This window comes from Mauremys mutica, chromosome 24 (genome assembly GCF_020497125.1).
Source record: "Mauremys mutica isolate MM-2020 ecotype Southern chromosome 24, ASM2049712v1, whole genome shotgun sequence".
Lineage (NCBI taxonomy): Eukaryota > Metazoa > Chordata > Testudines > Geoemydidae > Mauremys > Mauremys mutica.
The window spans coordinates 9,932,508-9,945,499 of record NC_059095.1 but is presented as its reverse complement, the minus strand read 5'-3'; the positions used below and the strand labels follow the sequence as shown (position 1 = coordinate 9,945,499).

Below are 12,992 nucleotides of genomic sequence, written 5' to 3'. Positions count from 1 at the left end.
AACCATGCTTTCCCTTCTTGCAACTTCACAACCTGAAAGCACAACAGGAGCCACCTCAACTGCTCCAGAAACAACCACAGTTCTGCAAGAGACCACTTCCCCAGCTGAGACTACACCAATAATTAGTACTTCTACAGTAGAAGGGAGAAGCACCCTTCCCCTTCTTAGCACTTCACAACCTGAAACCAGTGCTGCAGCCACCTCTACCATAGGAATAACCTCCACCTCTCCTCTAGAGACAACTTCTGCACCTCCAACTACAGCAATGACTAGTAGCACTAGAAGTGAAGAGACAACCACGCTTCCCCTACTTACAACTTCAGAACCTGAGAGCACAGCTACAGCCACCTCAACTTTTCCGGAGACCTCCACAACTCCTGTAGAAACCACAACCCCAACAGAGAGGACAACAAGAACTAGTACCACTGGAGCTGAAGTGACAACCACACTTTCCCTTCCTTCAACTTCACTACCAGAAAACACAACTTCAGGCACCTCAACTGCTCCAGAAACAACCACAGTTCTGCAAGAGACCACTTCCCCAGCTGAGAGTACACCAATAATTAGTACTTCTACAGTAGAAGGGACAAGCACCCTTCCCCTTCTTAGCACTTCACAACCTGAAACCAGTGCTGCAGCCACCTCTACCATAGGAATAATCTCCACCTCTCCTCTAGAGACGACATCTGCAGCTCAAACTACAGCAATGACTAGCAACACTAGAAGTGAGGAGACAACCACGCTTCCTCTTCCGACAGCTTCAGAACCTGGGAGCACAGCTACAGCCACCTCAACTTTTCCGGAGACCTCCACAACTCCTGTAGAAACCACAACCCCAACAGAGAGGACAACAAGAACTAGTACCACTGGAGCTGAAGTGACAACCACACTTTCCCTTCCTTCAACTTCACAATCTGAAAGGACAACTGCAGCCACCTCAACTGCTCCAGAAACAACCACAGTTCTGCAAGACACCACTTCCCCAGCTCAGACTACACCAATAATTACTACTTCTACAGTAGAAGGGACAACCACCCTTCCCCTTCTTACAACTTCAGAACCTGAGAGCACAGCTACAGCCACCTCAACTTTTCCGGAGACCTCCACAACTCCTGTAGAAACCACAACCCCAACAGAGAGGACAACAAGAACTAGTACCACTGGAGCTGAAGTGACAACCATGCTTTCCCTTCTTGCAACTTCACAACCTGAAAGCACAACAGGAGCCACCTCAACTGCTCCAGAAACAACCACAGTTCTGCAAGAGACCACTTCCCCAGCTGAGACTACACCAATAATTAGTACTTCTACAGTAGAAGGGAGAAGCACCCTTCCCCTTCTTAGCACTTCACAACCTGAAACCAGTGCTGCAGCCACCTCTACCATAGGAATAACCTCCACCTCTCCTCTAGAGACAACTTCTGCACCTGCAACTACAGCAATGACTAGTAGCACTAGAAGTGAAGAGACAACCACGCTTCCCCTTCTTACAACTTCAGAACCTGAGAGCACAGCTACAGCCACCTCAACTTTTCCGGAGACCTCCACAACTCCTGTAGAAACCACAACCCCAACAGAGAGGACAACAAGAACTAGTACCACTGGAGCTGAAGTCACAACCACAATTTCCCTCCCTACAACTTCACAAGCCGAAAGCACAACTGCAGCCACCGCAACTGCTCCAGAAACAACCACAGTTCTGCAAGACACCACTTCCCCAGCTGAGAGTACTCCAATAATTAGTACTTCTACAGTAGAAGGGACAAGCACCCTTCCCCTTCTTAGCACTTCACAACCTGAAACCACTCCTGCAGCCACCTCTACCACAGTAATAACCTCCACCTCTTCTCTAGAAACAACTTCTGCACCTCAAACTACAGCAATGACTAGCAGCACTAGAAGCGAGGAGACAACCACGCTTCCTCTTCCGACAGCTTCAGAACCTGGGAGCACAGCTACAGCCACCTCAATGTTTCCAGAGACCTCCACAACTCCTGTAGAAACCGCAACCCCAACAGAGAGCACAACAATAACTAGTACCACTGGACCTGAAGTGACAACCATGCTTTCCCTTCTTGCAACTTCACAACCTGAAAGCACAACAGGAGCCACCTCAACTGCTCCAGAAACAACCACAGTTCTGCAAGAGACCACTTCCCCAGCTGAGACTACACCAATAATTAGTACTTCTACAGTAGAAGGGAGAAGCACCCTTCCCCTTCTTAGCACTTCACAACCTGAAACCAGTGCTGCAGCCACCTCTACCATAGGAATAACCTCCACCTCTCCTCTAGAGACAACTTCTGCACCTCCAACTACAGCAATGACTAGTAGCACTAGAAGTGAAGAGACAACCACGCTTCCCCTTCTTACAACTTCAGAACCTGAGAGCACAGCTACAGCCACCTCAACTTTTCTGGAGACCTCCACAACTCCTGTAGAAACCACAACCCCAACAGAGAGGACAACAAGAACTAGTACCACTGGAGCTGAAGTGACAACCACACTTTCCCTTCCTTCAACTTCACAACCTGAAAGCACAACTGCAGCCACCTCAACTGCTCCAGAAACAACCACAGTTCTGCAAGACACCACTTCCCCAGCTCAGACTACACCAATAATTAGTACTTCTACAGTAGAAGGGACAAGCACCCTTTCCCTACTTAGCACTTCACAATCTGAAACCACTCCTGCAAACACCTCTACCATAGCAATAACCTCCACCTCTTCTCCAGAGACGACTTCTGCACCTCAAACTACAGCAATGACTAGTAGCACTAGAAGTGAAGAGACAACCACGCTTCCCCTTCTTACAACTTCAGAACCTGAGAGCACAGCTACAGCCACCTCAACTTTTCCGGAGACCTCCACAACTCCTGTAGAAACCACAACCCCAACAGAGAGGACAACAAGAACTAGTACCACTGGAGCTGAAGTCACAACCACAATTTCCCTCCCTACAACTTCACAAGCCGAAAGCACAACTGCTGCCACCGCAACTGCTCCAGAAACAACCACAGTTCTGCAAGAGACCACTTCCCCAGCTGAGACTACACCAATAATTAGTACTTCTACAGTAGAAGGGAGAAGCACCCTTCCCCTTCTTAGCACTTCACAACCTGAAACCAGTGCTGCAGCCACCTCTACCACAGGAATAACCTCCACCTCTCCTCTAGAGACAACTTCTGCACCTCCAACTACAGCAATGACTAGTAGCACTAGAAGTGAAGAGACAACCACGCTTCCCCTTCTTACAACTTCAGAACCTGAGAGCACAGCTACAGCCACCTCAACTTTTCCGGAGACCTCCACAACTCCTGTAGAAACCACAACCCCAACAGAGAGGACAACAAGAACTAGTACCACTGGAGCTGAAGTGACAACCACGCTTTCCCTTCCTTCAACTTCACTACCAGAAAACACAACTGCAGGCACCTCAACTGCTCCAGAAACAACCACAGTTCTGCAAGAGACCACTTCCCCAGCTGAGAGTACACCAATAATTAGTACTTCTACAGTAGAAGGGACAAGCACCCTTCCCCTTCTTAGCACTTCACAACCTGAAACCAGTGCTGCAGCCACCTCTACCATAGGAATAATCTCCACCTCTCCTCTAGAGACGACATCTGCAGCTCAAACTACAGCAATGACTAGCAGCACTAGAAGTGAGGAGACAACCACGCTTCCTCTTCCGACAGCTTCAGAACCTGGGAGCACAGCTACAGCCACCTCAACTTTTCCGGAGACCTCCACAAGTCCTGTAGAAACCACAACCCCAACAGAGAGGACAACAAGAACTATTACCACTGGAGCTGAAGTCACAACCACAATTTCCCTCCCTGCAACTTCACAAGCCGAAAGCACAACTGCAGCCACCGCAACTGCTCCAGAAACAACCACAGTTCCGCAAGACACAACTTCCCCAGCTGAGAGTACTCCAATAATTAGTACTTCTACAGTAGAAGGGACAATCACCCTTCCCCTTTTTAGCACTTCACAATCCGAAACCACTCCTGCAGACACCTCTACCATAGCAATAACCTTCACCTCTCCTCTAGAGACAACTTCTGCACCTCCAACTACAGCAATGACTAGCAGCACTAGAAGCGAGGAGACAACCACGCTTCCTCTTCCGACAGCTTCAGAACCTGGGAGCACAGCTACAGCCACCTCAACTTTTCGGGAGACCTCCACAACTCCTGTAGAAACCACAACCCCAACAGAGAGGATAACAAGAACTAGTACCACTGGAGCTGAAGTGACAACCACACTTTCCCTTCCTTCAACTTCACTACCAGAAAACACAACTGCAGGCACCTCCACTGCTCCAGAAACAACCACAGTTCTGCAAGAGACCACTTCCCCAGCTGAGAGTACACCAATAATTAGTACTTCTACAGTAGAAGGGACAAGCACCCTTCCCCTTCTTAGCACTTCACAATCTGAAACCACTCCTGCAAACACTTCTACCATAGCAATAACCTCCAACTCTTCTCTAGAGACGACTTCTGCACCTCCAACTACAGCAATGACTAGCAGCACTAGAAGCGAGGAGACAACCACGCTTCCTCTTCCGACAGCTTCAGAACCTGAGAGCACAGCTACAACCACCTCAACTTTTCCGGAGACCTCCACAACTCCTGTAGAAACCCCAACCCCAACAGAGAGGACAACAAGAACTAGTACCACTGGAGCTGAAGTGACAACCACACTTTCCCTCCCTGAAACTTCACAACCTGAAAGCACAACTGCAGCCACCTCAACTGCTCCAGAAACAACCACAGTTCTGCAAGAGACCACTTCCCCAGCTGAGACTACACCAATAATTAGTACTTCTACAGTAGAAGGGACAAGCACCCTTCCTCTTCTTAACACTTCACAATCTGAAACCACTCCTGCAGCCACCTCTACCATAGGAATAACCTCCACCTCTCCTCTAGAGACGACTTCTGCACCTCCAACTACAGCAATGACTAGTAGCAGTAGAAGTGAAGAGACAACCACGCTTCCCCTTCTTACAACTTCAGAACCTGAGAGCACAGCTACAGCCACCTCAACTTTTCCGGAGACCTCCACAACTCCTGTAGAAACCACAACCCCAACAGAGAGGACAACAAGAACTAGTACCACTGGAGCTGAAGTGACAACCACACTTTCCCTTCCTTCAACTTCACAACCTGAAAGCACAACTGCAGCCACCTCAACTGCTCCAGAAACAACCACAGTTCTGCAAGACACCACTTCCCCAGCTGAGACTACACCAATAATTAGTACTTCTACAGTAGAAGGGACAAGCACCCTTTCCCTACTTAGCACTTCACAATCTGAAACCACTCCTGCAAACACCTCTACCATAGCAATAACCTCCACCTCTTCTCTAGAGACGACTTCTGCACCTCAAACTACAGCAATGACTAGTAGCAGTAGAAGTGAAGAGACAACCACGCTTCCCCTTCTTACAACTTCAGAACCTGAGAGCACAGCTACAGCCACCTCAACTTTTCTGGAGACCTCCACAACTCCTGTAGAAACCACAACCCCAACAGAGAGGACAACAAGAACTAGTACCACTGGAGCTGAAGTGACAACCACACTTTCCCTTCCTTCAACTTCACAACCTGAAAGCACAACTGCAGCCACCTCAACTGCTCCAGAAACAACCACAGTTCTGCAAGACACCACTTCCCCAGCTCAGACTACACCAATAATTAGTACTTCTACAGTAGAAGGGACAAGCACCCTTTCCCTACTTAGCACTTCACAATCTGAAACCACTCCTGCAAACACCTCTACCATAGCAATAACCTCCACCTCTTCTCCAGAGACGACTTCTGCACCTCAAACTACAGCAATGACTAGTAGCACTAGAAGTGAAGAGACAACCACGCTTCCCCTTCTTACAACTTCAGAACCTGAGAGCACAGCTACAGCCACCTCAACTTTTCCGGAGACCTCCACAACTCCTGTAGAAACCACAACCCCAACAGAGAGGACAACAAGAACTAGTACCACTGGAGCTGAAGTCACAACCACAATTTCCCTCCCTACAACTTCACAAGCCGAAAGCACAACTGCTGCCACCGCAACTGCTCCAGAAACAACCACAGTTCTGCAAGACACCACTTCCCCAGCTGAGAGTACTCCAATAATTAGTACTTCTACAGTAGAAGGGACAAGCACCCTTCCCCTTCTTAGCACTTCACAACGTGAAACCACTCCTGCAGCCACCTCTACCACAGTAATAACCTCCACCTCTTCTCTAGAAACAACTTCTGCACCTCAAACTACAGCAATGACTAGCAGCACTAGAAGCGAGGAGACAACCACGCTTCCTCTTCCGACAGCTTCAGAACCTGGGAGCACAGCTACAGCCACCTCAATGTTTCCAGAGACCTCCACAACTCCTGTAGAAACCACAACCCCAACAGAGAGCACAACAATAACTAGTACCACTGGACCTGAAGTGACAACCATGCTTTCCCTTCTTGCAACTTCACAACCTGAAAGCACAACAGGAGCCACCTCAACTGCTCCAGAAACAACCACAGTTCTGCAAGAGACCACTTCCCCAGCTGAGACTACACCAATAATTAGTACTTCTACAGTAGAAGGGAGAAGCACCCTTCCCCTTCTTAGCACTTCACAACCTGAAACCAGTGCTGCAGCCACCTCTACCATAGGAATAACCTCCACCTCTCCTCTAGAGACAACTTCTGCACCTCCAACTACAGCAATGACTAGTAGCACTAGAAGTGAAGAGACAACCACGCTTCCCCTTCTTACAACTTCAGAACCTGAGAGCACAGCTACAGCCACCTCAACTTTTCCGGAGACCTCCACAACTCCTGTAGAAACCACAACCCCAACAGAGAGGACAACAAGGACTAGTACCACTGGAGCTGAAGTGACAACCACACTTTCCCTTCCTTCAACTTCACTACCAGAAAACACAACTGCAGGCACCTCAACTACTCCAGAAACAACAACAGTTCTGCAAGAGACCACTTCCCAAGCTGAGAGTACACCAATAATTAGTACTTCTACAGTAGAAGGGACAAGCACCCTTCCCCTTCTTAGCACTTCACAACCTGAAACCAGTGCTGCAGCCACCTCTACCATAGGAATAATCTCCACCTCTCCTCTAGAGACGACATCTGCAGCTCAAACTACAGCAATGACTAGCAGCACTAGAAGTGAGGAGACAACCACGCTTCCTCTTCCGACAGCTTCAGAACCTGGGAGCACAGCTACAGCCACCTCAACTTTTCCGGAGACCTCCACAACTCCTGTAGAAACCACAACCCCAACAGAGAGGACGACAAGAACTAGTACCACTGGAGCTGAAGTGACAACCACCATTTCCCTCCCTGCAACTTCACAACCTGAAAGCACAACTGCAGCCACCTCAACTGCTCCAGAAACAACCACAGTTCTGCAAGACACAACTTCCCCAGCTGAGACTACACCAATAATTAGTACTTCTACAGTAGAAGGGACAAGCACCCTTCCCCTTCTTAGCACTTCACAACCTGAAACCAGTGCTGCAGCCACCTCTACCACAGGAATAACCTCCACCTCTCCTCTAGAGACGACATCTGCAGCTCAAACTACAGGAATGAGTAGCAGCACTAGCAGTGAGGAGACAACCACGCTTCCTCTTCCGACAGCTTCAGAACCTGGGAGCACAGCGATAGCCACCTCAATGTTTCCAGAGACCTCCACAACTCCTGTAGAAACCACAACCCCAACAGAGAGGATAACAAGAACTAGTACCACTGGAGCTGAAGTGACAACCACACTTTCCCTTCCTTCAACTTCACAACCGGAAAGCACAACTGCAGCCACCTCAACTGCTCCAGAAACAACCACAGTTCTGCAAGACACCACTTCCCCAGCTGAGACTACACCAATAATTAGTACTTCTACAGTAGAAGGGACAAGCACCCTTCCCCTTCTTAGCACTTCAAAATCTGAAACCACTCCTGCAAACACCTCTACCATAGGAATAACCTCCACCTCTTCTCTAGAGACGACTTCTGCACCTCAAACTACAGCAATGATTAGTAGCACTAGAAATGAAGAGACAACCACGCTTCCCCTTCTTACAACTTCAGAACCTGAGAGCACAGCTACAGCCACCTCAACTATTCCGGAGACCTCTGCAACTTCTGTAGAAACCCCAACCCCAACAGAGAGGACAACAAGAACTAGTACCACTGGAGCTGAAGTGACAACCACACTTTCCCTTCCTTCAACTTCACAACCTGAAAGCACAACTGCAGCCACCTCAACTGCTCCAGAAACAACCACAGTTCTGCAAAAGACCACTTCCCCAGCTGAGACTACACCAATAATTAGTACTTCTACAGTAGAAGGGACAAGCACCCTTCCTCTTCTTAGCACTTCACAATCTGAAACCACTCCTGCAGCCACCTCTACCACAGTAATAACCTCCACCTCTCCTCTAGAGTCGACTTCTGCACCTCAAACCACAGCAATGACTAGTAGCAGTAGAGGTGAAGAGACAACCACATTTCCCCTTCTTACAACTTCAGAACCTGGGAGCACAGCTACAGCCACCTCAACTTTTCCGGAGACCTCCACAACTCCTGTAGAAACCACAACCCCAACAGAGAGGACAACAAGAACTAGTACCACTGGAGCTGAAGTGACAATCACAATTTCCCTCCCTGCAACTTCACAAGCCGAAAGCACAACTGGAGCCACCTCAACTGCTCCAGAAACAACCACAGTTCTGCAAGACACAACTTCCCCAGCTGAGAGTACTCCAATAATTAGTACTTCTACAGTAGAAGGGACAAGCACCCTTCCCCTTCTTAGCACTTCACAACCTGAAATCAGTGCTGCAGCCACCTCTACCACAGGAATAACCTCCACCTCTCCTCTAGACACGACATCTGCAGCTCAAACTACAGGAATGAGTAGCAGCACTAGCAGTGAGGAGACAACCACGCTTCCTCTTCCGACAGTTTCAGAACCTGGGAGCACAGCTATAGCCACCTCAATGTTTCCAGAGACCTCCACAACTCCTGTAGAAACCACAACCCCAACAGAGAGGATAACAAGAACTAGTACCACTGCAGCTGAAGTGACAACCACACTTTCCCTTCCTTCAACTTCACTACCTGAAAGCACAACTGCAGCCACCTCAACTGCTCCAGAAACAACCACAGTTCTGCAAGAGACCACTTCCCCAGCTGAGACTACACCAATAATTAGTACTTCTACAGTAGAAGGGACAAGCACCCTTCCTCTTCTTAGCACTTCACAATCTGAAACCACTCCTGCAGACACCTCTACCACAGGAATAACCTCCACCTCTCCTCTAGAGACGACTTCTGCAGCTCAAACTACAGCAATGACTAGTAGCACTAGAAGTGAAGAGACAACCACGCTTCCCCTTCTTACAACTTCAGAACCTGAGAGCACAGCTACAGGCACCTCAACTTTTCCGGAGACCTCCACAACTCCTGTAGAAACCACTACCCCAACAGAGAGGACAACAAGAACTAGTACCACTGGAGCTGAAGTGACAACCACAATTTCCCTCCCTGCAACTTCACAAGCCGAAAGCACAGCTATATCCAGCTCTACCACAGCAGAAACATCCAGCTCACCATTCCAGATGACTTCAGCAGCTCAAACTTCAGTAATAACCAGTACTTCTACAATAGAGGTGACAACCATTCTTCTTAATCCCACGACTACACTGCCTGCGAGCACAGCTATGGCCACCTCAACTGCAACAGAAACCACGAAAGTTACGTTAAAGACCACTTCCCCAGCTGAGACTACACCAATAATTAGTACTCCTACAATAGAAGGGACAACCACCCTTCCCCTTCTTAGCACTTCACAACCTGAAACCAGTGCTGCAGCCACCTCTACCATAGGAATAACCTCCACCTCTTCTCTAGAGATGACTTCTGCACCTCAAACTACAGCAATGACTAGTAGCACTAGACGTGAAGGGACAACCACACTTCCTCTTCCGACTGCTTCAGAACCTGGGAGCACAGCTATAGCCACCTCAATGTTTCCAGAGACCTCCACAACTCCTGTAGAAATCACAACCCCAACAGAGAGGACAACAATTACTAGTACCACTGGAGCTGAAGTGACAACCACACTTTCCCTTCCTTCAACTTCGCAACCTGAAAGCACAACTGCAACCACCTCAACTGCTCCAGAAACAACCACAGTTCTGCAAGACACCACTTCCCCAGCTGAGACTACACCAATAATTAGTACTTCTACAGTAGAAGGGACAACCACCCTTCCTCTTTTTAGCACTTCACAATCTGAAACCACTCCTGCAGACACCTCTACCTTGGGAATAACCTCCACCTCTCCTCTAGAGACGACTTCTGCAGCTCAAACTACAGCAATGACTAGCAGCACTGGAAGTGAAGAGACAACCACGCTTCCCCTTCTTACCACTTTAGAACCTGGGAGCACAGCTACAGCCATCTCAACGTTTCCAGAGACCTCCACAACTCCTGTAGAAACCACAACCCCAACAGAGAGGACAACAATAACTAGTACCACTGGAGCTGAAGTGACAACCACGCTTTCTCTTCTTGCAACTTCACAACCAGAAAGCACAACAGGAGCCACCTCAACTGTTCCAGAAACAACCATAGTTGCATTGAAGACCACTTCCCCAGCTGAGACTACACCAGTAATTAATATTTCCACAACAGAAGGGACAAGCATCCTTCCCCTTCTCAGCTCTTCACAACCTGAAACCAGTACTGCAGCCACCTCTAATATAGGAATAACCTCCACCTTTCCTCTAGAGACGACTTCTGCAGCTCAAACTACAGCAATGACTAGTATCACTAGAAGTGAAGAGACAACCACGCTTCCCCTTCTTACAACTTCAGAACCTGGGAGCACAGAAATAGCCACCTCAACTTTTCCAGAGACCTCTGGAACTCCTGTAGAAACCCCAACCCCAACAGAGAAGACAACAATAACTAGTACCACTGGAGCTGAAGTGACAACCACACTTTCCCTCCCTGCAACTTCACAAGCCAAAAGCACAGCTATAGCCAGCTCTACCACAGCAGAAACATCCACCTCACCTTTCCAGACGACTTCTCCAGCTGAAAGTACAGCAATAACTAGTACTTCTACAACAGAAGGGACTACCACCCTTCCCCTTCTTAGCACTTCACAACCTGAAACCACTGCTGCAGCCACCTCTAACATAGGAATAACCTCCCGCTCTCCTCTAGAGACGACTTCTGCACCTCAAACTACAGCAATGACTACTAGCACTAGAAGTGAAGAGACAACCACGCTTCCCCTTCTTACAGCCTCAGAACCTGGGAGCACAGCTACAGCCACCTCAACTTTTCCAGAGACCTCCACAACTCCAGTAGATACTACAACCCCAACAGAGAAGACAACAATAACTAGTACCACTGGAGCTGAAGTGACAACCACACTTTCCCTCCCTGCAACTTCACAAGCCGAAAGCACAGCTATAGCCAGCTCTACCACAGCAGAAACATCCACTTCACCTTTCCAGATGACTTCTGCAGCTGAAACTACAGCAATAACTAGTACAACCAGAAGTGAAGAAACAACCACCCTTCTTCTTCTTACAGCTTCAGAATCTGGGAGTACATCGATAGCCACCTCAACTACTCCAGAGACCTCCAAAACTCCTGCAGAGATCACTTCTCCAGGAGAGACTACGACTATATCTACTATCACTACAGTGGAAAAGGCAACCACAGTTACTCTTCCTACCAGCACCGTAACTGGGAGCACATTTTTGGCCACCTCTACCATCGGACAGACATTCAGCTCTCTTTTAGAGACTACTTCTCCAGTTCAATCTACAGCAATGACTAGTCACACAACATTAGAAGAAACAAGAAGAATTAGTTTTCCTACTACTACATTATCTCAGAACACAGCAGCTGCCTCTTCTTTTCCACAATCCTCTATTGCTCCTCTAGAGACCACTCTCCTAACTGAGACTTCAGAATTACCTAGAACCTCTATAGTAGAGGAGAAAACCACAATTTTTATTCCAGGTACTTTCCCAGTTGAAGCTACCACTTCACTGGCTATCACCACACCAGCTCCTGTGGCCACTTCCGTCACTGTGACCACAACTGGAGTGACTTCTGTTTTACCGTTGACATCTATGGCCCGCCTTGAGACAAGTTTGCCCTCTGATACCACAAGTATTCCCAGCACTTCTACAGAAGTTGAGACAACCACAGCTGCCCTTCTTGTCACTTATCCCACTGCAACCACAAGTGCTGTCACCTCCTCTTTACCAGAGACATCTACAGTTGCTATTGTGGTGACTTCTCCTGCTGAGACCACAGTGACAGTGACTCCCACTACAGCAGCTCTTAAAACATCCACATCTGCTCTGGAGACCAATTCCCCATCTGAGATCCCAATAGCTTTGGGCACCACTACAGAACGGGGGACACCCACAGCATCCCCTGTCACCACTGTTCTCGCCGAGACTAGTAAAACATCACCCATTGCTACAGCAGCAGAGAGAAGTACAGCGGCTCCAATCACTACCCCTACAGAGACCACAACAACTTACACCTCCACAACACGAGAGGGAACAACCACAGCTGCCCTTTTTACAACTTCTCTGGCTGAGACCACAACCTCTCTGGGCGTTCCTATCAGAGGAGAAACAACAGCAGCCATCTCTGTGATGACCACAACATCGCTTTCACCTACCACAGCTGCATTGACAAGTAAGGGCATTATTTTCCTCTTGTTTATCCTTTGAGATTCAAAGAAACAAATTGTTTCTGAGTATTATTATCCTGTTAGAATGGAGGTATTTTGAATACAGCAAAAGTGAAGGTGTCCTGCTACCTACAGTAGCCAGATATTATTTGGGATATATGTAATGAAATTTAGAATTTTCATATATATAGGAAACAAGAGAAAGGTGAACATAAAAGAAAAAATATAGAGAA

General features: G+C 48.1%; 2 protein-coding genes across 2 annotated transcripts; both read left to right on the top strand.

Moving 5' to 3' along the window:
* Window positions 1–4,528: 4,528 nt before the first annotated feature.
* LOC123356090 (mucin-5AC-like) lies at window positions 4,529–6,296 on the top strand. The gene is made up of 2 exons (XM_044999065.1): window positions 4,529–5,722; window positions 6,264–6,296. The coding sequence occupies exons 1-2, from the start codon at window positions 4,529–4,531 to the stop codon at window positions 6,294–6,296; spliced, it is 1,227 nt and encodes a 408-aa protein (XP_044855000.1).
* A 735-nt stretch (window positions 6,297–7,031) lies between these two features.
* Window positions 7,032–12,768, top strand: LOC123356089 (mucin-5AC-like). The gene is made up of 3 exons (XM_044999064.1): window positions 7,032–10,562; window positions 11,343–11,788; window positions 12,694–12,768. Exons 1-3 carry the CDS (start codon window positions 7,175–7,177, stop codon window positions 12,766–12,768), a joined length of 3,909 nt encoding a protein of 1,302 aa, XP_044854999.1. The 5' UTR covers window positions 7,032–7,174.
* Window positions 12,769–12,992: the final 224 nt, after the last annotated feature.

Coding starts and splice junctions, on each gene's coding strand:
- LOC123356090 (XM_044999065.1), top strand. CDS start 4,529: ATGACTAGCAGCACTAGAAGCGAGGAGACAACCACGCTTCCTCTTCCG. Junction 5,723..6,263: donor CAATAATTAGTACTTCTACA/GTAGAAGGGACA, acceptor CCTCTTCTCTAG/AAACAACTTCTGCACCTCAA.
- LOC123356089 (XM_044999064.1), top strand. CDS start 7,175: ATGACTAGCAGCACTAGAAGTGAGGAGACAACCACGCTTCCTCTTCCG. Junction 10,563..11,342: donor AGAGAGGACAACAATAACTA/GTACCACTGGAG, acceptor CCCTTCTTACAG/CCTCAGAACCTGGGAGCACA. Junction 11,789..12,693: donor TTACTCTTCCTACCAGCACC/GTAACTGGGAGC, acceptor CGTTCCTATCAG/AGGAGAAACAACAGCAGCCA.